This window comes from Myxine glutinosa, chromosome 12 (genome assembly GCF_964187855.1).
Source record: "Myxine glutinosa chromosome 12, kmMyxGlut1.1, whole genome shotgun sequence".
In the NCBI taxonomy this organism is placed as follows: Eukaryota; Metazoa; Chordata; class Myxini; order Myxiniformes; family Myxinidae; genus Myxine; species Myxine glutinosa.
The window spans coordinates 73715264-73741471 of NC_136272.1; the positions used below are offsets into that span (position 1 = coordinate 73715264).

At 45.1% G+C, this 26208-nt stretch overlaps 2 protein-coding genes across 2 annotated transcripts in view; both read left to right on the forward strand.

The window, feature by feature from the left end:
* HPRT1 (hypoxanthine phosphoribosyltransferase 1) overlaps nucleotides 1–26208 on the forward strand; it is a 684029-nt gene that overhangs the window by 467331 nt on the left and 190490 nt on the right. The gene's annotated exons all lie outside the window — the stretch shown is intronic.
* The window catches only part of LOC137437517 (myosin light chain 3, skeletal muscle isoform), a 55230-nt gene continuing 44305 nt past the window's right edge, over nucleotides 15284–26208 (forward strand). Inside the window, exon 1 of the mRNA XM_068131903.2 lies at nucleotides 15284–16075. Coding sequence (XP_067988004.2) covers nucleotides 15911–16075 — 165 coding nt within the window. The 5' untranslated portion in view covers nucleotides 15284–15910. The remainder of the gene's footprint in view (nucleotides 16076–26208) is intronic.

Sequence of the window (26208 nt, forward strand, 5' to 3'; positions counted from 1 at the left end):
GGAGTGATGACCCGTCCAGCATTGTGTCCCTTTGTCATTAGCCAATGGAAAACTCCCTTAGCAGCCCGATGCGTATGAATACGTGAAAGGAGTAACAGTTCTTCCTCTTCCTGTTCTTCCTCTTCTTCTTCACACTATCATAAGATACTTAGGGTTAGGGGTAAGAAGAAAAACATGTGATTTTATGAGGGATTTGTGTTCAACAGCCACCATTATATTTGGGCCCCCTACTTTGCCGAGGACAGAAGGTGAATCGAGGACCTTCCCTGGCAGGTTAATTTGCTGGATCAGGAAAGGGACGAAATGTCCAGCGAGAGCGAACACAATCTTCAGGGTGCTGTGCTGAGTTATTCTGGGTTCAGACATAGAAACGTCCCGCGGCCTTTCTGTGGGATTTTAATAGCCACACAGGGCCCTTACTCGCAGCCTTAACTACACACCGTGTCATTCCTCAAACCCGCAGCGGACCTCAAAGTATGCGGCACACACATCCATTATGGCGTGGAAAAAGAGGCAACTGAGTGTTGGCCAAAAACCAAGTGTGATCGTATTTTCTCCGGACACCTGGAAATTCTCCCTTTCCTCACAGATTGCACAGAGTAATACAGAATATGATATATAACGTGGTGATCGATAAGTTTATAACAACAAACATATAAAACAATTTGATCAGTCCCAGGGGTGTGATCATGCAGTACCAAGTTTCTTGTCGGGAGCTCGCCAAGTGGCTTTTGGATCAACCTGATCGGATCAGTTTTCAAATGAAAAACTCAAACCACGTTGGAGGTGTGGGCTGTTGTTTAACCGAGGAGGGAAAATGTCACGAAGTTCAATCCATGTGGACAAATCCATATTGCAAGTGTGGAGATTCACCATGCAGGATCAAGTTGGAATCCTATTAAATCCTGACAAATCTCACACTCTTACGATGTCTCTCCGAAAAGACCGACTGGACAACCCTCCCATCTACTTTCTGAATAATCCTCTCCAAGTGGTTCTGTCACTCAAGCTTTTGGGTCTCACTATCTGCCATGATCTTTCCTGGGAAAACCACATTTCAAATCTGGCCTCCAAAGCCAGTCGCCGACTGGGCATCCTCCGTCGTGCGAAGTCCTTCCTTGGCACACCTGAGCTCCTCACCACATACAAGGCTTTCATCCACAGCTCAATGGAATACTGCTCTCCCCTCTGGTCTGGTGCTCCTGCCTCACACCTAGCTCGTCTTCACGCTGTTGAAAGCAAAGCATTCAGAATCATTGGAATCTCCCGCGATGAAGCTAACTCCAAGGGCCTCTCACTCACTCACCGCAGGCAGGTTGGTGGTCTTTCTGTCTTCTACCGACTCCTCTCCGGCCTTGGCCCCCCCAGCCCTCTCTGGGCTCTGTCCCGCAAATATTCCTACAGGTCGCACAAGATCTGCCTGCAACCCTCTTATGGTTAAACTGCCAAAATCAAGACTCTCTGCTCACCTTCACTCCTTCATTCCTCTTTTCTCCCGCCTCTGGAACAAACTCCCTCACTCTCTAAAATCCCACTCCACCCTCCAGGTCTTTAAAACGGCTGTTCACCACCATCTCTTATCTTCCCCCATCCAAAACCTTGATCTTTTCTATCCCCGATAATTTCACCCCAATTCCACTTTTTGAAATACCAACTTCTGTCCTGGAAGTCCTTGGTGTCCTTGTGTTTTATACTTCTCCCACCCCCCCCCCCCCTTCCCGCGCTCCTCCCCCCAAGCCCTCTCCCTCCCACACATCTCCCTGCTCTTAAATGTTGTGTGCTCTCAAGTGTTTGTGTGCTTCCCCTTCTCTTGTCTTCCGCTCCCTCTTTTTATATATTTTGTTTGTCTGGTTGATTTGTTTGTGAAGTAAATGTCAGCTCTTTCACGAGCCTCGATTCAGTATACAAAAAATTTTTTTAAAAAATAGTTATGGCTCATAAAACAAGCTTCACCTTTGGTATATAGAATGGCGCAGATTCTGCAGTCTTAGTCTTGAATGGATATCCTTGCCTGGGACACTCGTCAAACCGATTTGTAACTGTTGGCTTATTATGATCCAAAAGACCTAAATCCCTTGAATGGATATCCTTGCCTGGGACACTCACCAAACCGATTTGTAACCATTAGCTTATTATGATCCAAAAGACCTAAATCCCTTGAACGGATAATCCTTGCCTGGGACACTCGTCAAACCGATTTGTAACCATTAGCTTATTATGATCCAAAAGACCTAAATCCCTTGAACGGACAATCCTTGCCTGGGACACTCGTCAAACCGATTTGTAACCATTAGCTTATTATGATCCAAAAGACCTTAATCCCTTGAATGGATATCCTTGCCTGGGACACTCACCAAACCGATTTGTAACCATTGGCTTATTATGATCCAAAAGACCTAAATCCCTTAAACGGATATCCTTGCCTGGGACACTCACCAAACCGATTTGAAACCATTGGCTTATTATGATCCAAAAGACCTAAATCCCTTGAACGGATATCCTTGCCTGGGACACTCGTCAAACCGATTTGTAACCATTAGCTTATTATGATCCAAAAGACCTAAATCCCTTGAACGGATATCCTTACCTGGGACACTCACCAAACCGATATGTAACCATTAGCTTATTATGATCCAAAAGACCTAAATCCCTTTGACGAATATCCTTACCTGGGACACTCACCAAACCGATTTGAAACCATTGGCTTATTATGATCCAAAAGACCTAAATCCCTTGAACGGATATCCTTGCCTGGGACACTTACCAAACCGATTTGAAACCATTGGCTTATTATGATCCAAAAGACCTAAATCCCTTTGACGAATATCCTTACCTGGGACACTCACCAAACCGATTTGAAACCGTTGGCCTGTTATGATACAGACTTGGACTTCCGGTCCCTCGAGCGACGGGGCTTGCTTTGATCTCTCCACGGCATCAAGGTTTGTGTTTTCCCGTTCGTTTCTTTGTCAAATTTCCGCTGCGTATTTTGTTGTGAATGTGTTATTGTGTGTTTCTATTTGGTTTTGTAGTTGTTGCAAATTTGTGTGTAATTAGTCGTTTCTTTGTTCGCGCCTCGTGCGCCTCGTGCGCCTCGTGCGGCCTCCTCGTCTCGACTTGTGCCTCGCCCCCTATATCTCGTTTTTCTTCCACCTCTGCTCCTGCTTTCTCAAATCCACGTTCTCACTTAGAGACTTTTCCCAGATTGTTTTTCATGGTTTTGTTTAAATATTATTTAAATATGTTTAAATCGCAGCCGTGATGCTGACGCCACCCCCCCCCCCCCACCTCCACCCCCCACCCCCCAGAATTTCCATGTTTTAAACGTTTCCCAGTGTGTACCCTGGATAAGAATAGGTACATCGTATCCCTGCGTGTCGTAAGAGGCGACTAAGAGGGTTGGCGTCAGGAAGGGCATCTGGCCATAAAAAAACATTGCCTCAAAAAGAGAACCATGACAATTACAACTACATGTGGGCAGGGTACAGCCCGAAGTGGAGATCGGTTTCTGAGGTTTGGGACATGGAATGTGGGGACAATGACAGGGAGATCAGGAGAAGTGGTGGAAGTATTGGTCAGAAGAAGAGTAGACATATGTTGTGTGCAAGAGACGAGATGGAAGGGAAGTGGTGTGAGAATGGTGAAGGGTAGGCAGGGACAGAAATACAAGTTTACGTGGCAAGGGTGCCTGGAGGGCGTGAATGGTGGTGGTGTCCTGTTTTCTGAGGAGTTTGTAGACAGTGTGGTGAGTGTGACTAAAGTGAGTGATAGGTTGATGATGGTGAAAATGATGATTGGAAAGCTCTTGGTGAACGTCATCTCGGGATATGCTCCGCAAGTTGGTCGAAGCGATGAAGAGAAGGACAAGTTCTGGTGTGCAATAGAGAAGCTGATGGAAAACGTGAAAGATGAGGAAGTTGTTGTGGTGGGAGGAGACCTGGATGGACATGTGGGAAGGAGTATGGATGGTTTTGACGGAGTTCATGGGGGTTACGGATATGGTGTGAGAAATGGAGAAGGTGAAAGGATTTTGGAGTTTGCTGATGGAGCTGATTTGTTGATTTGTAATACTCAGTTCCAGAAAGAGGATAATAAGCTTGTTACATACACGTCAGGTGGGTCGACGACAACCGTTGACTACCTGATGGTGCGTATGCGAGATAGGGGGCACCTCCGGGACACAAAGGTGATCCCGGGGGAGGAGGCTGTTTCACAGCACCACTTGGTTGTCTGCGACGTAAGGGTGAAAGGTGCGAGGAGAGCTCGGCGGGTGAAGTACCAACCGAGAATGAAGGTGTGGAGGTTGAAAGAGGTGACAGTAAGGGAGGCATTAAAAGAGAGGCTGAGTAGGGTCAAGGATGATGTGGTTGAGCTTGAAAGTAGTTGGATGTCAATGAAAGCTAGTCTGTTGGGAGCCGTTGGTGAGGTATGTGGATGGACAAAAGGACCAGGCAGGCACTCGGAAACATGGTGGTGGGATGATGAAGTTGGAAAGAGGATTGACGAGAAGAGGAAGAAGTTCAAGGAGTGGCAGAAGGCGAAGGGTACGGGAGCAGAAACAGCAGAGCATGAAAGTTATAAGGCAGCCAGGAAGGCTGCAAAGAAAGAGGTAGCAAAGGCGCAGGAGGCATGTAGGAAAATGTTCGGAGAGTGCTTGGATTCGGAAGAGGGTCAGAAAGCAGTATTCAGGATTGCAAAGCAGATAGCGAAAGAGAGGTGTGATGTGATGGGGGTGAGTTGCTTGAAGGATGAAGTGGGACAAATCGTTGTCGACCCAGATGGAATTAAAGGAAGATGGAAAAGATATATGGAAATGCTGTTGAATACAGAGAATGAATGGGATGGCAACATAGAGAGTAACCCAGTTTTAGGACCGGCAGAGAAGATAACTGAGAAGGAAGTTGAGGAAGCGATAAAAGCAATGAAGGGTAGAAAAGCGGGAGGGCCGACGGGAGTTGTGGGAGATATGTTGAAGGCAGCAGGAAGTTGGGGTGTGAAGAGAATGACAGAGATCTGTAATCTGGTGGTGAAAGAAGGCCGCATTCCAGTGGATTGGGAACTGATTACCCTCGTCCCTCTATACAAGGGGAAAGGTGACCCTCTGGAGTGTGGCTAGTACCGAGCGATAAAGTTATTGGAGCATGGAATGAAGGTATTGGAAAGGGTGTTGGAGAGGAGGATAAGGAAGAAATTGAAGATCGATGAAATGCAGTTTGGATTCATGCCAGGAAGAGGAACGACAGACGCGCTTTTCATTGTGAGGCAGTTGCAGGAGAAGTACATGGAGAAGAGGAAGAAGTTGTTTCTTGGGTTTGTTGATCTGGAGAAAGCATTCGATCGGGTTCCACGCAAAGTATTGACATGGGCATTGAGGAAGTTAGGAGTGGAGGAATGGTTGATCAGAGTAGTGATGGCAATGTACAAAAGAGCGCACGCAGGTGTAAGGACGAAGGACGGGAACAGTGGTGAGTTTGAGGTGAAGGTGGGAGTGCATCTGGGGTCGGTACTAAGTCCACTACTATTTGTAGCTGTGATGGAGGTGCTTTTCTCAGAACGTAAAGGAGGGTTTACCGTGGGAGTTGTTGTATGCAGATGATCTGGTGTTGATTGCAGAAAGTATGGATGGACTGAAAGAAAAGATGAACACGTGGAAGGAATGTCTGGAGACAAAAGGTCTGAAGGTGAATATCGGAAAGACGAAGGTGATGGCAAGTGGTAAAGCATGTGGTGAGGTGGAAAGAACTGGGAAGTGGCCCTGTGCTGGGTGTCGGAGTGAACTCCATTCAGTGTACAATGTGCGCTGAGTGGGTTCATCAAAAATGTAGTGGTCTGAGAGGGTCATTAACCAGTGTGGCAGCTACATTCAAATGTAAGGTGTGCACAGAGGGAGCTGCAGATGGAGGAAATGTTGAGTTGGATCTTGGTGACGGCGTGAAGCTGGAAGGTGTGAAAACATTTTGATACCTCGGAGACATGCTGAATGGAGAAGGTGGATCAGACTCGGCAACGGTTGCTCGAGTGAGATGTGCATGGAAGAAGTTTCGGGAATTGAGTGGCGTGCTGATGATGAGGGGAGTGTCGTTGAAGCTGAAGGGAAAGGTGTATGCTGCATGTGTGAGAAGTGTTATGATTTATGGGAGCGAGACATGGGTAATGAACGTAGAGCAGCAACGAAGGTTGGAAAGGGTGGAAATGCGAATGGTTCGGTGGATGTGCGGAGTATCGTTGAGAGAGAGGAAGACAAATGATGAATTGCGAAAGATGATGGGAATATTGCCTGTGATGGATGCTGTGAAGAGGAACAGGTTGAGATGGTTTGGTCATGTGTTGAGGAAGGATGAAAGTGACTGGTTGAGAAGAGTGATGGAAATGAATGTAGAAGGAAGTAGAAGACGGGGAAGACCGAGAAAGACTTGGGTAAAGATGGTGGAAGAAGAAATGCGGGCAAGGGGGTTAACAAGGAGAGATGCAGAAAATAGGGCAAGATGGAGAAGATTGTCATGGGGACCGCAAGGCTAACCCCCGCTCTAGCAGGGAAAATGGCCTTTAAAATGCATGTTGTTGTTGTTGTGATACAAAAGCCAGAAATCCTTGACATTTTCGCCACTTTACATGTCACCTCTCTGGATTAGACATTATTTTTAAAGAAAAATAACCCTATGATGTTTTGAATAAAATGTGTGTCTATTGTTCGATGATAATGTTACACTCAGAGAACATTGTCATTGCTGAGTTTGTCGGTGTTTGCTGTAATGATCCTTCCACGATGACGTCAAAGAGGTGGATCTCCAGTTCAGAATACAAAAGGGTGGAGTGGGGGTTTGGGGAGGTGGTGGCAAGTGACATAAACCTTTCGAGTATACTTGGCCAGCACTTCCACCCCTCCTCCTCATCTTCTTCTTTTTCTACCAATGATCTGAACCGGGCTCTCTTGAAACGTTAGTTATAGTTATAGCCGATCTATAGGTTCATGACTATGCGTATACATCGGAATTCGATCTGATTCAGGATTTTTTGCAAGGGGGTTTCCAGAAATGAATGGAACAGGGTGTATACCACTGAGCTGCATATACAGTGCATTCAGAAAGTATTCAGACCCCTTCACTTTTTTCACATTTTGTTATGTTGCAGCCTTATGCTGAAATCGTTTAAATTCATTTTTTCCCTCATCAATCTACACTCAATACCCCATAATGACAAAGAGAAAACAGGATTTTAGAAAGTTTTGCAAATTTATTAAAAAGAAAAAACTGAAATATCATATTGACATAAGTATTCATACCCTTTGCTATGACACTTGAAATTTACTCGTCAGGTGCCTCCCATTTCTCTTGATCATCTGTGAGATGTTTCTTCACCTTGATTGGAGTCCACCTGTGGTAAATTCAATTGATTGGACATGATTTGGAAAGGCACACACCTGTCTATATAAGGTCTCACAGCTGACAATGCATATCAGAGCAAAAACCAAGCCATGAGGTCGAAGGAACTTCCTGCAGAGCTCAGAGACAGGATTGTGTCGAGGCACAGATCTGGGGAAGCCTACAAAAAAATCTCTGCTGCATTGAAGGTTCCCAAGAGCACAGTGGCCTCCATAATTCTTAAATGGAAGAAGTTTGGAACAACCAGGACTCTTCCTAGAACTGGCCGCCCGGCCAAACTGAGCAATCGGGAGAGAAGGGCCTTGGTAAGAGAGGTGACCAAGAACCCGATGGTCACTCTGGATGAGCTCCAAAGATCCTGTGTGTCGATGGGAGAAACTTCCAGAAGGACAACCATCACTGAAACACTCCACCGATCTGGGATTTATGGCAGAGTGCCCAGACGGAAGCCAAACAGTTCAATCTTGGTTTCATCAGACCACAGAATCTTGTTTCTGACAGTCTGAGAGTCCTTTAGGTGCTTTTTTGCAAACGCCAAGCGGGCTTTCATGTGTCTTTCACTGAGGAGAGGCTTCCGTCTGGGAAAATCTGAGAAAATGTAAATTGTGTTTGCAATGAAATATATGAATCAACATGTTCAAAAACACTAGGCCGCATATGTTACGCGGGAGTATATTGAGTCTATTTTATTTGTCTTTTCATTATTAATTTTCATGTGATTGAGATGGAAACCTAGAGCTTTGTCAACTTAAAGTGACACCACCTACTCAACAATCCTTTTGTCATTAACTGCGAAACAAAACATGTTTATTGTCGTAATTAAATAGTAGTGTCTGAATTCGTTCAGGAACTCCAAGGATGGACTGTTCAGTGTTCATGAATATTCATGACACAGTATCAGAACTTGTGTAGTGTTGGAAAACAGTTCACCTTCATATTGTGTATGTCCGTGAATACGCGGTGAGCCGTTCCAGTTATATTCTCCATGTATATATATATTTTTACACAGCAGCGAAGAACTCACTCCGAGCCTCCAACCAAGCCTGAGGTTTGATCTGTTCTTAGGCGCCATGACGGCGCATGGCGTGGCAGTGCAAACGCCAGAATTTTTTTTTTGTTTTAACAGCAATGGGTACAACAACGAGTTTTCAAGTCATTCCATTAGGCACTTCATGTGTACTCGAAGGTCGGTGACAGAGGCAGCTAAACTTGGTATTTATTTAAAAATATATACATTACTGTGAAAAGGTATTAGCGATGTATGACGATGACATGCTGAAGTGTAGCAGTGAGGACCATTAATTACGTGGTTCCCAATTCGCGGTTTATTTATCGCTGACCTTTGCTGGTCCGTGGGAGAAAAAGGTTAAGAACCACCACTAGGTCGTCTCTGAGTCGTCTGGCTGCTCTTGGATTATTTTTGCTTTTTCTGTTGAGACTACAAACTCATGTTCTCCAGATAGTCCGGCAGCTAAGCTAAATATAGCATAACAATTGTGCATTTTGTGAGGAAAGCACCAAATTTGGCACACTAGTAGACTATCATATTATGAAAAGATCTGGATATTGGGCCATCTCAGATTCAGAGATTTGATTTTTGCAAGATTTTGCAGATTTGCAAGCTGAGATTGCAACGCCAGGGACGGCCGACTCCTTCCTGCGAGCTGCCCACGTCACCCGCACAAGAAGAGCTCATCAAATCACTGCAGCGACACTGCACATCCTGCAACACCGTGCGTATGAACGCCACTGTATGACATATGCCGATGATGCAGAAGACCTGCCTGAGTTCGAAGACTGGTGTCACCAGAGAGGAGAAGACATTCCCAACTTTCAGTACTGGGCAACTGTGCTGGAACTAGAGATGTTGGTACTGGTCTACGTGCGTTCTCTGCGGCAGGCTTCATTCACGATGTACCTTGATGCCCTGACGGAACTGGTCCCATGGTTCCATGCCTTAGACCACACACACTATGCCAGGTGGGTCCCTGTTCACCTGAGGGACATGGTCGCACTCCCAATGAAGCACCCAGATGTAGCCAGAGAATTCAGGGCTGGCAACTTCACTGTACAGAAGACGAAGAAGGTGTTCTCTTCGATCCCAATCGAATCGAAATCTTGCAAAAATCAAATCTCTGAATCTGAGATGGCCCAATATCCAGATCTTTTCATAATATGATAGTCTACTAGTGTGCCAAATTTGGTGCTTTCCTCACAAAATGCACAATTGTTATGCTAAGTTGCCCCACTAAGATGCAGCGTGTAAATGCAGTGCCGCATCTCCGAGCACACCATCCTTCAGGTGCACACCAAAAGCAGCATGTCCCACCTTCACTTCGTTGTGGACGTTAAAGGTAAGCCATGTTCCGTTATCCTGCCGAGAAATTAATGGGATATGACATACTTGATGTCTGAAGGGCAAAATGGCCTCCTCGTGTGTTTAACATTATTTTCTTGTCCTTGTATGAATTCTATATTTTCAAAAATAATTTTTTAAATCTTTTTAAAAGAAATTAAATTCCCAAGAACTTTAGAAGAAGTTAAATTTTCCATTTTCGTTTTCTTATTATGTTTTCACCTCTGTCTGTCTGTGAGCAGGATATCTCAAAACGTTGTGGACAAGAGTCGGACGATATTTGCTGGACAGGTTGGGTGTGTGACAAGGACGAAATGATTTAGGCTATGAGCCAGACCCCCCAAATTGACCGGTCGGTACCATACAGATGGAGTAAGGCTCATTGTGATTTTTAGCAAGATTTATGTCCCTAGATATGAAAAAAAAGTGATAGCAGTGTATAACTCTCGGCCATCTCTGTGTTATCACCCGAAATATTATTATACGCCCGCTTCGCTTCGCCAAAAAATGTGATATTTGCTAAAATTGGAATAAATATGTTTTTAAGGACCACAGAGTGCCGAGATCGAGATCGAGATCGTATTTGTTCGAGAGATCATGATAAACCTAGAGTGTGGAGCAAGTTTGCATGCATTGTGAAATATAATGTAGCTGATGTTACAAACCTACTTTAGGATACTAGCTAATACCAAAAATTACACCGAGATACCAAAAGTAGGAGACGAATAAACCTAAAATGTTCAAAAGCTGTTTCGTTCCAAAATATCAAAATTAGGGGGTATGGTTGAACATATTTTGAACTTTGCCAAAAGATGTGCCCCAAACAACCACCATATTGCAAAGTAATGATATATTCCAATGCAGTGGTTCCTTGCGAAGATTTTGAGGGGTCAAATGTTACTCTGGGAGTTTTCATTTTTGAAATATTGACAAAAATGTACAATGTGAATTCTGAACTCGAAGCGATTTCGACCACTTTTTCACTAAATTTAACATATTTTTTGTCATTATATCAAGAATTTGATAAATAACCCCCACAAATGTTCTATATTTCTATTACTATATTAGTTGGCATCCAGTATGCAAATTATTGGCACTCTGTGGTCCTTAAAAACATATTTATTCCAATTTTAGCAAATATCACATTTTTTGGCGAAGCGAAGCAGGCGTATAATAATATTTCGGGTGATAACACAGAGATGGCCGAGAGTTATACACTGCTATCACTTTTTTTTCATATCTAGGGACATATATCTTGCTAAAAATCACAATGAGCCTTACTCCATCTGTATGGTACCGACCAACCCCCTTGGCTCATAGCCTAATTCGATTTTGGTGAAGATCCGGATATGGATACCAGAAGTTTAGAAACATTTCATTGATCTTTCACCATTGAGTGATTGGACCAAAAACGATGTATAGCACGATATTTCAAAAAAGTTGTGGACGGATTTTGCCAAAACTTAGCGGATGAGTTGGGTCGGTGACAAGAACAAGCCGATTTGATTTTGGTTCAGGTCCGAATCCAGATCCGACCTACCAATGGGATACAAAGCGTGAACTGTTCATACCTGGCGAAGGTATGTGCTCTCTACCGAGTGCCGTCCATTCTATTTAAGGTTTGAGCAAATTGGCTCAATTATACCCTTGGGTCATCTTTGTTAAACTCCCACGAGGCATCATTTATTTATAAAACACAAAGTAAGATTTTTTTTAAATCCATCTCTTGCTTATGAAGTTCCACTGAACTCTCAAATGGATGTTATCTGCAATTAACCGAATGATGACGAAAGAGGAGTCGAAATTCTGGGGAAACGAACAGCTGGGAACATCAGGTCTCGTATGGTGATCCGTGATCCCGTCGGCGCCGTATGGGATCAGTGGGTGTTGGGATCATTGGGTAAGGAACAGCATTGGGGCCAGCGCGGGGTCTACTGTCACGTGTCCCCAACCAGGAAACGAGAATAAACACGAGCAAGGACAATCTTCTTGATTAAAAAAAAAAAAAAAAAAAGTTCGTTCTTATCCAGATTTAGAAAATTCGAATGTGGAAAGACGTGTCCAACATCCACCAAATTGTATTTGTTCCAACACTTCATTTCAGGAATGTTAAGCATTATAACTGCAATTGGTATTAAGCTTTAATCTTTTCAAACCATTTATTTTTATTTTCTTCGAAATGCAGCAGATGACTTTGTGCAGCGTCATTTGCTGGAGGTGCAGCTGTGCCACTGCCGCAGTGCCCCCTGTAGGTCGGGGCAGGAATTTGTAAAAATAAAATAAAAATTTGTATACAAGGTCGAGGCTCGTGTAAGAGCTAACATTGATCACAAAAAAGACAAACTGACAAATAAAACATATGATAAAGGGAGCGGGAGAACAAGATGGAGAGCAGGGACATCGGGAGATCTGTGGGGGGGTGGGGGGGGGAGGGGGCATGGGAAGGGGAGGGGGAGGAAGAGTTTTTAAAAAGCACGCAGACACTGCTAGGACTTCCAGGAAAGAAGTCTGTATTTCAAAAAAGTGGATCTGGGGTGAAAAAATTTTCAGGGTGCTGGCGATAGCTTGCCTACTCTTCACGAAGGACATCATGGGATCTTTAGCATCCACCAACTAATGCCGGCAGACGGGACGCTGAGTTTAACGTCCATCCGAAGGACGGCACACACAATCGGGCATCACCCTGAACCCGAAACACCAGGGTGGCAGGTTATAGCTGGGCTTAGATTCAAACCCAAGCGAGACAGGTTATAGATGAGTCTAGGGCCTCGGCTGTCCTACCTGCGTGCCAGGTGATTGACTTATCACACGTTACACTAACTACACACGTGAGTAAATGTGTCTTATCTGTGTTTTATTGATCATTTTGCATGAACATAACATAACATATTCACCATGTATTGTAAGACTTGTGTTGGTTTAACAGTTAAGGTGGCTGGATTGAGATCTTAAGGTCTTGAGTTTAAGCCCCATGTTGCGCCGTTAAATAACGTCAGGTTGGTTGACTCAGCCTGCCATCTTCCCGAGGTCAGCAAACTGAGCACCAGCTTACTGGGAACAGGGGGCACTGCAGCCGAGCTTCCAGAAAATGATGCAACCAGCAGCCACAGGCTGCATAAGTAGCAACAACGACAACCATGGAATGTGGATTGATTTCACAGTCTGGCTGGAACATGGGTATGTGTGCATGTAATCATAAAATATGTGTCATTCAAATGTGGCAGCTGGAAGAGCATGACATCACACTCCACTGACAACTTATCATCACCTGCTCTCCGTCTTGCATCAGATCCTCAAGGGTTTCTGCCTCTGGCTCTTCTTTCTTTTGTATTGTAATGTTACCCCTTCATGTTCTTCTTCGTCTCCGCCACTGATCATCCATCATTACTCCAGCACTCCATTTTATTTGTCCATTTGTAGTTGTTCAGGGGCCAGGCATGACCAACGCATCTTGATGTTAGTGATTTTTTTTCTTCTTGTCTGGTGTCCTAAGTTGTTACCTCCACCACCAAAACGTGGATCGACGTTATGTTTTCACCCCTGTCTGTCTGTCTGACTGATTGTGAACAGGATATCTCAAAAGGTTGTGGACAGATTCGGACAAAACTTGGTGGAGAGGTTGGGTGTGCGACAAGGACAAATTGATTCGATTTTGGTGAAGATTCGAATCTGGATCCGGATATGAGAGTTTTTAAATTTTCTTTCAAGTGATTCTTCATCATTGAATGATTAGGCCATAAACTATGAGGGCCAGTCAATAAGTAACCTTAAAATGGCGATATAAATTCGAGAATGTAAAGTGTGTAGTTGTAGACGACATATGTTATATCTATGGGTAAGAGTCATGTTTTGCCTGTTTTAGATCTGGCAACATTGAGCGTATGACGTCAGCAGAGCAGTTACAAGATGGCGGCTCCCTTAGAAGCATGCACCAGGGAGGAGCAACGTTCTGTCCTCCGTTTCTTGGGAAGTGAGGGTGTGAATCCCAGTGAAGTCCATCGCAGAATGAAGATGAAATATGGTGACGCATGCTTATCGCGGCAGCAGGTGTATGACTGGGACAGGAAGTTTAAAAGTGGAGTGTACAGTGTGGCAGACGCTGCTCGCTCGGGCCGGCCTTGCACAGCCGACACACCAGAAATGGGTACAGGAGTTGAGCGCGTGCTAAGGGAAAACCATCGCATTACACTGGATTAAGTAGTCTCCGAATTGAACATTGGCCATGGTTCAGCACACCATATTATTCACAACGTGCTGGGGTTCCGCAAAGTGTCTGCAAGGTGGGTGCCGAGACAAGTCGCACCCGAACTGAAAGAACGGCGAGTGGAGGCATGTGAAGAACGTCTGCGACATTACGGAACAGAAGGCGACGCTTTCTTACAGCGCGTAGTGACGGGATGAAATCTGGGTCCACTACTTTCAGCCAGAAACGAAGAGGGCAAGCAAAGAGTGGCGCCATTCAATTTCGCCGAAGCCCAAAAATTCTGCACACAGCCGTCTGCTGGAAAGGTGATGCTGACGCTCTTCTGGGATAGCCGAGGCCCACTTGTAGAGCATTACATGCCCAGAGGGACCACAGTCACCAGTGCATCATACTGCGATCTCCTTAAAAATCATCTGAAACCAGCAATCAGATCAAAACGTCGTGCACTACTCACTACCGGTGTTTTTGCTGCAGCATGACAATGCTCACTGCAGCATATCATGGCATGACATAACAATGCTGCAACATGACATGACAATGCTGCAACATGACATAACAATGCTGCAACATGACATGACAATGCAAAGACTGCCCCTCGTATATATATAGAATATAGAATGATCGTTTTAAGGCCATTTTCCCCACTAGAGCGGGGGTTAGCCTTGCGGGCCCCATGACAATCATGGTTCCCTGTTTGAGGCAGTTTTTTTTTTTTTGAGGCGTATATACACCATGATATTACAAAAAGTTGCACATGGAATTGGACGAAGCTTGGTGGACAGGTTGGGTGTGTGACGAGGACTAATCAAGTCGATTTTGGTGAAGATTCGAATACGGATTCGCATATGATAATTAGAATTTTTTTTAAATTGATTCCTCACCATTGAATGATAGGGCCAAAAACAATATACAGCACGATATTTCAAAAAATTGTGGATGTATTATGACAAAACTTGGTGGAGGAGTTGGTTTGGCGACGAGAACGAGCCAAATAAATTTTGGTTCAGGTCCGAATCGAGATCCGACCTATCAGTGGGTTACAAAACGTAACCTGTTCAGTCTGGCGGAGGTATCCGCTCTACCGAGTGCTGTTATTGATAGAATATGTAGGATTTTCATTATTTATTTTTGAAATATAGACTTCTTTAAGTGGAATTGAATTATTTTTATCTTCGACTTATATAAAATATGACTAAGGCAGCAATCACTTGTGTAATTCCAGCCGACGTCATGAAATCGAAGATGCTTCGGCATTTCTGGGGCTCAAGAGAAGCAAAGAGAGGGAGGTGGGGTCGTGGGTGGGACATGTACGTCAAAGTTGAGCAACCCTAACATCCTCTCACCCTAACAGTGCAAGTAAAGTGAGGATGCCGGGAGACTGCGATTAGGAAATCAAAGTTGGTTGCAGTCAAACATGGACCGACAGACCTCATCTCCGTCGCCGCATCTGGGTCTTCAAATCCCAGGGGCAAGGTGCCTGCAGGACGTACGGGTAGCTTGCCTTGCTACAGTCTGCTGAATTGGCTTGCGTCTTGGGGCCCTCGCAGCAGCTATAGACTAGGAAGTGGCCAAAGAGTTGGTTTTTTTTGGTTTTTTTCAAAACTTCCAACATTCACCCTTCCCACCGCATTTCCAGTCTCTCCAACTTGAATACAGGAGCGGAAAGTTTTACATTTACATCAATCATGGGAATCGCGAGCAGCAATCGAACGCACTCCTCGCCACAATCCCAAAATGAAAGCTTACGGTCTTTCCGCTAGGACCCCCGCTCGCTCTCGTCTCTCATCTTGGCCATATAAGGAACGGCGGACGCGGCACCCGGGGGTCTAGCAACCGGTATATATATCAAAATAGGTGTCAAGCCTGGGAGAGCGATAGAGAGCCCCCCTGAGTACGCATCGCGCTCCCCACGTACCCCAGAACTCGCTTCCTCCACTCTCGTCTCTCTCGCCTCGTACGCGACACGTTATGGCCCCCAAGAAAGACGTGAAGCCGGTGGCTAAGAAGGCTGCACCCAAGGCGGCTGCACCCAAGGCGGCCGAGCCAAAGAAGGCTGAACCACCCAAAGAGCCAGAGCCGGTGGCGGCGCCACCTCCACCCAAGGCCGCCGTCATCGACCTGTCCAATATCAAGGTGAGGAGGTCCTGAGTGCTCGCCACCGCCGGGGCGAGCACTCCAAACGCTCCGTGAGCACCAGGGCATCGGACAACTGGACCAGGGCAACGTCCCCATAAAAATAAATAAATAAACAAATATCGATTCTTCGTAACTGCGTTGGCTCGTTTGGCAATCCCATCTGAACCCCTGGCTCATGATCCAGGGAACTCGGGTTCAAATCCATATTAACCGAAGATGCGTTTGTCCATTGTCGACCGACGTCCTTGTTATTCATGTTAAAGTACACGTCTGATGTCGGACGATTTTGTTCATCTGGAAGCACGTGAAATGATGACGCAGCCGGTCCAAGTGCTCAACGTTGCCCTGGTGCTGATGCAGAGGCCCGAGGCGGTGCACGAGGATCCGTGCATGTACGCGTGCGTCACATCCCGCTTGTGTGTGTGTGTGTGTGTGTCGCTCCAGTCTCGGACCGAACCTACTACCTACCTTTGCCACTAACACCTTTCGGAGAGCGGATGAAATAAACGCGTACGAGGCCCGTTCAAAAAGTTCTCGGAAATAGATGTTCACAATAGTCCGAGAAGCCCTTTTTTTACCTTTCAAAATGCAAGTATATTAAGTTAGAGAGATTTTTTTTTTTTACCAAGTAATTACATATACTTATTTATTTAAAAATATAAACATTGCCATTTCTTGCATTAATTGAAACATCTCATTCCTATAACTTTTTGAACGCCCAATTGAGGCTTGGTATAAAAATTCCTGAATTTCCGACTGACTGCCTAGCTTTCACCAGCGAAGTGTAGACCCTTAAGGTGAAGTATAATTTGGCTTTCTTGCAACCATCATGTATATGTTGTCATGTACAATTATTGCTTTGGCATATTCCCACGTGCGTGTCCTCTTGCATGTGCTGCGGATTATCTTACACGAGTACGGGGGCTCAAAGGAGTCCCCCGAGGCTCGTTTGGGAGTCTCAAGCCTTGGCAGATCTCTTTATGGAACATTCTGTGCGTTCCTCACGATGTGACGATCCGTCCACATGGTGCCATCTTCAGACTCAGCATCTCAGGGAGCTTAATACGACGCGCCGGGAAAGGGGGAGAGGGCGTAAGGAATGGGGAGCACTTTGGTTGGGGGACAAATGGGGGGATGCGATTTGAATTTGTTTGAAGCTGCCATTGGGAGAACTTATCAAGGCTGCCATGGATCTCAGAATTGGTTATACCTTCAACGAGATTTCAAATTTTTAATCCATCTTTTAAAAAGATAATTAAATCTGATTTGGCCCTTCTGTCTTCCTATCTGAACCCATAGTTTCAAATCTATTGTCTCCTGATGTACTTGTACCGTAATTAAAAGACAAAGGAAGAAAAAAAGAGATATTTAACTTGAGGATGATTGAAATGTTTAAGGTAAAATATAGTAAGAATAGATGGCTTAGTGGTTGGCTTAGTGTTGGTGTTGGCTTAGCAGTTAGGGTGCCGGCTTGGGATCCTAGGATCCTGAGTTCGAATCCCGGTCGATCGCTGAATTTAACACCAGGGGGGTTGACTCAGCCTGTCATCCTTCCGAGGTCGGCAAATTGAGTACCAGCTTGCTGGGATGAATGATCCCGGTGTGGATCCCCGGTTTAGAATAGGTACCTGCTCATCGTAAGAGGTGACCAAGGGTTGGCGTCAGGAAGGGCATCCGGCCATAAAAACATTGCCTCAAACAGGGAACCATGATTGTCATGGGGCCCGCAAGGCTAACCCCTGCTCTGGCGGGGAAAATGGCCTTAAAACGATCATTCATTCATTCATATATTCATAGATACAACACTACAACAGGTGCAGGAAAGTTCTTTACCAGAATGGAGAATGAATGAGGTAAGGGGAAAATGTTGGGGGAAATAGCAGGGGCAGGAGACAGGTTATAAAAAGCGTTGAATTGATACTTCAAATCAAAGGGAAACATCAGTCGGAAAGGCGAGGAGCCTAGGACTGGCTTGTTTAATCTTCCTCAATGCAACCCTCTTTTTCTCCGACGAAGGGTGAACGACTGAAATGTCAGCCTCTACTTGCTTCCCACATACCACAATCAACATGCTGTTGATTTCATCCATTGCTCTACATGTCATGTCTGTCCTTGCAGATTGACACTGCAAGCTTTCACAAGCAAGACTAGTTCTTCAATCTATAAAGACACCACCGTGAGTGGGGCAGTGGGGCCAAATTTGGATAAAACAAGCAAGGGAATGAACAAACGAGGAAAAAGAGGGAGAATGGGAGGAAGCGCAGTAACCTACAAGTAAGAAGGCTTGGTGATTCAAGTCTAGGTTAATTTGGGGGGGAAAGGGTTGAACATAATTCCAGGTTTGGATGTGGGATGACCTGAGATGGTCTTGCACTGCCTGCTTGAATCTCATAAGAAGGCACACGTCTCAGTCTGCAAAGACCTGAGTGCCATACGGACACCATCCGAGTTCGGAGGTGACGTGTTGGCATAATTTATGTGCATAACATCAGTGTCACGTCACATCTAGGGTCACTGTGCTCCTTACGTATTTTTGGCGTATAAGTTGATACTTTTTCCCAAATGTCCGGGCCTCGACTTGTACTCAGAATCGACTTATCTACTGTATGTTTTAAGACATTGAATTGCATAAATAATTTTTTTTTTGCAAACTGTGATATGTTCTGAAATAAATTGTATAATTGTTAATTGAAAACACACCACAGCAAGTTTCCATTTATGGCCATGGATGCATTCCTAGAAAGTGCAATGCTAAGCGAAACGACGTTAAGCAGACAAGATATTCCCATGGACGTAGTGTTATAATGGGGTTATGCGTTCCCAGGGCACTTTTTCGGTCACCCTAATGTAACTTTAACCACACTTAACTGCATATTATGGATAAATATTAAACAAATCAATAAAGAACACAAATTAAATACACAAATGAACAATTAAATTAAGTTTTTTTTTTTTGTTTTTTTTTTGGATACTGAATCGAGGCTCGTGAAAGAGCTAACATTTACTTCACAAACAAATCAACCAGACAAACAAAATATATAAAAAGAGGGAGCGGAAGACAAGATGGAGAGAGAATGGGAAGCACACAAACACAACATTTGAGAGCAGGGAGATGTGTGGAAGGAAGAGGGCTTGGGGGGAGGAGGCGTGGGAAGGGGGGGGGGGGGGGGGGAGGGAGAAGTATAAAACACAAGGACACCAAATACTTCCAAAGTTACAGGGGTACTCACCAAAATGTAGAGCCACGACTGTTTTTTGGGATGATAGATGTCCGGGTGTGGAGTGGAGGAGTTACAGGGAGGATTTTGTGTCTTGAATGTGTCTTGTTTCTTGATGTGTGTTCGTTTCCTGGACAGACTCCTGAAATAATTTGTGGGCTGGGAAGGCAAAGGGGAGGTACTGACTGATGCAAAGGGGAGGTGATATGGTGCTCTCCTCGCCATGATCAGTCTTTGGGTGAGTCGTGTGGCGATTCTGTTGTCAAGAAATCTACGATCGACCTATCAGACAGACAGTGCGGCAAATCTAGAATCAAGGAATCCAGCCAATCTATCAAACTGGTCTTGCGGTGAATCTGGAATCGAGAAATCTATGATTGAGCTATTGAACGGACCGTGCGCCAAATCTGGAATTGAGGAATGCCCGATCGAGCTATCAAATGGGCCACGCGGCAAATCTAGAATTGAGGTATCTCTGAATGAACTATTGAACAGGCCGAGTGGCGAATCTGGAATCGAGGAATCTATGATCTAGCTATCCAACAGGCCGTGCGCTGAATCTGGAATTGAAGAATGCCTGATCAAGCTATCGAACGGGCCACATGGCGAATCTGGAATTGAGGAATCTATAAATGTGGTACTGAACGGACCGTGTGGCAAATCTGGAATTGAAGAATGGCCGATCGAGCTATTGAACGGGCCACATGGCAAATCTGCAATTGAGGAATCTCTGAATGAGCTACTGAATAGGCCGAGTGGCGAATCTGGAATTGAGGAATCTCTGATATTGAACTATTGAATTGGCCGTGTGGCAAATCTGGAATCGAGGAATTTCTGCTTTAGCTATCGAACAGGTCGCACAGCGAATCTGGAATCACGGAATCTCCGATTGAGCTATTGAACGGGCCGGCGGTGATTCTGGAATTGAGGTATCCTCAATTGAACGATCAAATGGCCCGCGCAGCAAATCTGAAATTGTGGAATCTCCGATCAGCTATTGATCGGGCCGCATGGTGAATCTGGAGTGGAGAAGTCGTCAGCAAGGTGCGAAATTGTGTGATCGGTAATAAATGAACAAGATGGCGCGAAATCAAAATACAGTCTTACATCAACGAGATGGTGTGATCAGAGCTTCAAGGAAATATTTGACTGATGCTGTTGTAAAGCGAAGGATACGTTGCAGACTACCAAGAAGGTTGATCATGGCTGCAAAGCGAGCAGACAAACCGCGATGAAGCGCGATGCGATGACGATGACGAATCGTCATTCGCGATGACGAATCTCCCGCGATGAAGCGAACTCCAAGGGCCTTTCACTCACTCACTCACCGCAGGCAGGAAGGTGGTCTTTCTGTCTTCTACCGACTCCTATCTGGCGTAGCTCCCCCAGCTCTATCTGTGCTCTGTCCCCCAAATATTCCTACAGGACGCACAAGATCTGCCAGCAACCCTCTTCTGGTGAAACTGCCAAAATCAAGACTCTCCGCTCAACTTCACTCCTTCATTCCTCTTTACTCCCACCTCTGGAACAAACTTCCTCACTCTCTTCAATCCCACTCCTCCCTCCAGGTCTTTTAAACAGCTGTTCACCACCATCTCTTGTCTTCCCCCATCCAAAACCTTGATCTTTTCTACCCCCGTTAATTCACCCCAGGTCCACTTTTTTTTGAAATCCCTACTCCTTTCCTTTTGGAAGTTCTAGCAGTGTCCATGTGTTTTATACCTTTCCCCCCCCCCCACCCCCCCCCCCCCCCGCCTTCCCATAACTCCTCCTCTCCAAGCCCTCTCCCTCCCACAGATCTTCCGTTGTCCCTGTTCTTTGCTGTTGTACTTGTGTGCTTCCCTCTCTCTCCCCATCTTGTCTCCCGCTCCCTTTATTGTATGTTTTATGTGTCCGCTTTTTTTTGTGATTGATGTTGGCTCTTACACGAGCCTCGATCTTGTATACAAAAAAAAAAAAAAAAAAGCTAAGTGAACAAGTATTGAGTCATCATATTAAAATAAGTGGCAGGTGTTTATGTTTATTAAGGAATGATGAACTGTGACATCATGTTGCTTGTTTTAAAGAAGTACCATGGCAGTGATTGCGTTTTGAGTGTCAGGGAGGAATTAACACCCCTACACCTGACTGAATGGCAGTTTTGTTATCTACAGTAGTTGATATAGCTTTGTCTTGAACTCCATATCGACTTATCTATGAATGAAGGAAAGAAAAATGGGAAAAATTAGTCAATTTGACTTGTACTCCACATCAACTTAAAGGTCTACTACATACTACATCACATGTAATTATTTAACTCCTTAGCTCATTCATATTGTAATAGAACAGATAGGGAGAGAGAGAGAGAAGACAAGACACAAAAGAACCTCTCGCAATAGCAGCATTGCTGGTGCGTGGTGTGTGTGCTTTAACTGTTCCAAGGCGCACACTTGAAGGTTTGTTTGCTTGCCGGCTCCAGAGCACACCACAAACATCAGGAGGGAAGGAACTGCCAGTAAAGGAGTGCACGTTCTCCCACAGCCAAGCTGGCCCAGGTTGCAGTGGGGATCGATGTCCCAGAGTGAGGAGTGTGAAGACCACAGGGAGCTCTTGCAGAACAGAGGGCTTCAGGATCATACTCCCAGGAACAACAACCATAAGAGCTATTTCCACACATCACGGCCTTTTATTATCTCTGCTCGGGGGATCTACGTCTCCTTACTCCAGCGCACTGATTGGCTGCCCTGAGGGAAGGTTGCCCCCACATTTTCTGGAGCCTTGTGGTCCTGCAAGGCATTCTCGATGTTTTTGTCCCACGTGGGTGCACATGGATGCCTAGCACTATTATACAGTATTTTGGGAGGGAGGATTAGGAAGCATCCTAAGTTTTAAAAAAATAGCACCGCAAAGCGGGGGTAACCCCTCAGCCCATGTATGGTGGAAACCAATTTCAAGATGGCTGCCGTGGCGGCCATATTGAAAATCGCAGCGTGCCCATTTTCGAAAGGAACCTTCCTCTACTCAACCCCAACACACACTGCAAAAATGAATTTAATCAGACGAGCCATTCTGCTCGAAATTGACGGAAACAAATTTCAAGATGGCTGCCGTGGCGGCCATATTGAAAATCGTAGCCCGCCCATGAACCTTCCTCTACTCAGTCCCAACACACTGCAAACATGGATTTAATCGGACAAGCCGTTCTGCTCAAAATTGACGGAAACCAATTTCAAGATGGCTACCATGGCGGTCATATTGAAAATCGCAGCACGCCCATTTTCGAAAGGAATCTTCCTCTACACAACCCCAACACACACTGAAAAAATGAATTTAATTGGACGAGCCATTCTGCTAGAAATTGACGGAAACCAATTTCAAGATGGCTGCCGTGGCGGCCATATTGAAAATCGCAGCGCGCCCATTTTCGAAAGGAACCTTCCTCTTCTCAACCCCAACACACACTGCAAAAATGGATTTAATCGGACAAGCCGTTCTCCTTGAAATTGACGGAAACCAAAAGTTGACGGACGCCTGGACGACGCCCGTGACGACAATACCCCTTAGCCCAATTTGGGCTGAGGGGTGAAAACTCAACCCTGCCTTGTCATACGCTTGTTATGTACACTTATGCTGAACATGTGCTATTGAAGTAACTAGTATAATTAAAGCCCAATTCACCTTTAAGCCAGATCCATAACAAAATGGCCGAGTAGACTAACGGGAATCCTGCTTTTACTGGCGTTCTAAATTTGCTATTCCAGGCTTTCCTGCACGTGGGTTTATCGGTCAATTATCTGATACGCTATAGAGTTCCGCATTCCACAATGTCCACAGCATAGGTTTTCATTAACAAGCCATGTTTGGATTAACAAGACAAGACAGATCAGAGAATGGAACCTGAGCTGAAGGGTGATTATAATCAACGCCATGGCATGGGGCCTTGTTCCGCACTCAGGTCAGCTGGTCTCCCACCATGTACATTATTCTGCAGTCTCCGCACACCAACAAGGGAGGATGACTGGGAAGATGATGTACCAGGGTGGCACACCAGTCACCCAGACGTGAAATATGAGGCAAAGTACAAATTGAGCGAACCTACCAACAAGCGACCAGGAGCTCTCACCATGCCAGCCCCAGTGCCCGCTCCCCCAGTGCACGCTCCCTCAGCAAGACCTGTCAGTGTTTGTATTAGTTTCCGTGGGACAGGTCAACCCCACGGATTGTGTACATTAATGGGCACAGCCATTGGTCGATTTTGTTGGCTTGTGTCACCGATTGGGGAGAGAGCCGGTAACTTTATGATTATGTGCCGTCCATAGATCTTGAGGCTGACAGAAAATCACCAGGCTCTCGCAGGCCCTGTGTGTCGTTAACAGTTCTGGTTCAGAGTAGAAAAACACAAATAGGCAGATCACGTGGAACATGGCAGAGTGGATGAAAGGGAAAGATGAGGCATCAGATACAAACATTTTGGGCAAGAAAAACAAGCGCTTCTAAACTATACTCGACACTGCCTTGTTACAGTAATTGCATGACATTTGTCAGTAATTACATGACACTTATGCTAACATGCACTGTGAAATAACTATTATATAAGCTAAACCCATTTAACCCTTAAGCCACATCCGTAACAATATATTGTTATGTACACCCAGTCGAACCATACCAGACTCCAACCCGGTGATGTCGGAGTCAGCACTTCGTAAGATGGTTACAACATGCCGAGAACATAATTGGTGTGTACCTGCTGGCAATTTAATCACGCACAGACAAGCAATCAATCCCTACAACCACAGGAATGATAAATAATAAAGTTTAATAAAAAATACATGTGATAAATCAGGAAAGGAAGCACAGAAATAAATGTAAGATGAAGAGGATGTACAGATTGGAAACTAAATTACGCTTACAAACTGGAAAGATCCTGGTCTAATCTAACTTACCCTATCATTGCATTGACAGATCTTTCCTCAGGAAGTAGTTAGACACACAGATGGAAGAAAGGGGCAATAAGATGCGGGCAGGATAAGAGAAACAAGCATTCTGAGTATTGCGCTGAAATACATGTCCCCTACCGGCATTGGGTAGCACTGTCATAGAAGACAGTATTATGACTTACCGCACTCCAAATTATAGTCCGGAAAACTGTTGGGGAGATTACCAAAGTTCAAAGTGCCATAACTTTGACAAAAATGATCGAAACGTCGTGAAGTTCGAACTTGATCTCTAACTTATCATGACGAAACCATGTACCAAGTTTGAAATCATTAGCATTAAGAGTTTAATTAAAAAGTCCGGAAAGCTGTTCTTTGCGTGACGGACTGACGGACCGACAGACTGACAGACGGAGGGACGGAGTGCAAACCTATAGTCCCCTACGGTGTACATCGGTAGGGGACTAATAAGAGGGTGGCTTAAGCCTGGTCGAGTCGAGAAAGGCACCGTCGCCTAGATTCAATGGGACGAACAGGAAACGGTTTGCCCACACACAATATGCTGCGAGGTGGATTTCTGGTGAGTCCGAATGACCCCCAGAGTTTGTATCACCGGGATGATGGGAACAGTTCCGCCATCTAGTAGGGTTGGGGGATGTGTCTAAAGAACCCCAGTGATACTCTGGTGGGGAATTCTCATGAGGGTTTCATTAGAGGAGCAGGGAGAAACAGCACACGCTCCTCATTCTAGATTCCGTGCTGTGGCTCACTTTTATTCCTCCAGGACTCGGTTCGAAAATTTCCCCTTGTATGAGGTCTGGCCATTGGTTGCCCAGCTCGAGTCTGATTTAACTTGGTTGGTCTGATTCAAAAGCGAAACGTGTGGCTTTGGTTCGAGGGCAGTTAGTTGTAAAGCTGGTGAAGAGAAAGGACAAATGGAATTAATCAAACAAATAAATGTTGCACATTTAACAATGAAAAATTCAACAGGATGAAAGGGAGATGAGGCCCTGCTAAACACCGTCTTGCCAGACTTAAAATGGGGTTTACAATGCATCTACTGTAAACAAACAAATTACGATATAACTAATCAGCAAATTAATTATATGCCCCTGTCTTTTTGTTATATATGCACACACACACACACACACACACACACACACACACACACACACACACACACACACATATGGTTGGTAAAGGTTGATTAGATATGATAAAGATTAATTATGAGTTCTCAGATGACTAATGAGTCCAATATTTCCTTGGAATCTCCGACTGCACTCTGGACAGGTGTGCTTGAGACCCTGCTGCACTGTCTGGCCTCCCTCTGCTTCTGATTTTCTTTAGACGTCTCCATTAGTCAAATATCATATTTTGCAGCACCCTGATGTAGTATTCTCCACCACTCATTATGTTTGGTTGGAATGCTCAAGCTTCCCTAGGTGAGGCTATATGTTGTCCAGTACATCTCACAGGAGTAGAGTAGGGCTGTCAGCACGACTGCTTTCTCTATCATGAGCTTGGTGGTCAGACTGTAACGCTTTCCTTCCAGAGTCGATCGCTAAGCTTCCCAAAATAGTGCACTTGCTTTTTTGTATACAGTCAAGGCCTGTGGAAGAGGTAAAACACAGAACAAATCAGGATGCAACATAACAGAAGGAACAAAAGAAGTACAAGGGGAAAATTCCAACAGCTGGGCTGAGGGATGAAATAAATGGAGATGGACAACAAGTGATGTGCAGGTAATGTTGAGGGGTAAGCAAGAATGCAGGGGTGGATAATATGGATACAGAAGCAAAATATGGGGATGGGGGGCGGGGAGGGAGTTGTAGAGCATATATCATGGTTTTGGATGGGGGATGATCTGAGATGGTGGTGAACAGTTGGCTTGAAGACCTGGAGGGCAGAGTGAGATTGAAGAGAATGTGGAATTTGGTTCCACAGGCAGAAAATAAGAAGAACGAACGAGTGGAGGTGAGAAATTATTCTGTATTTT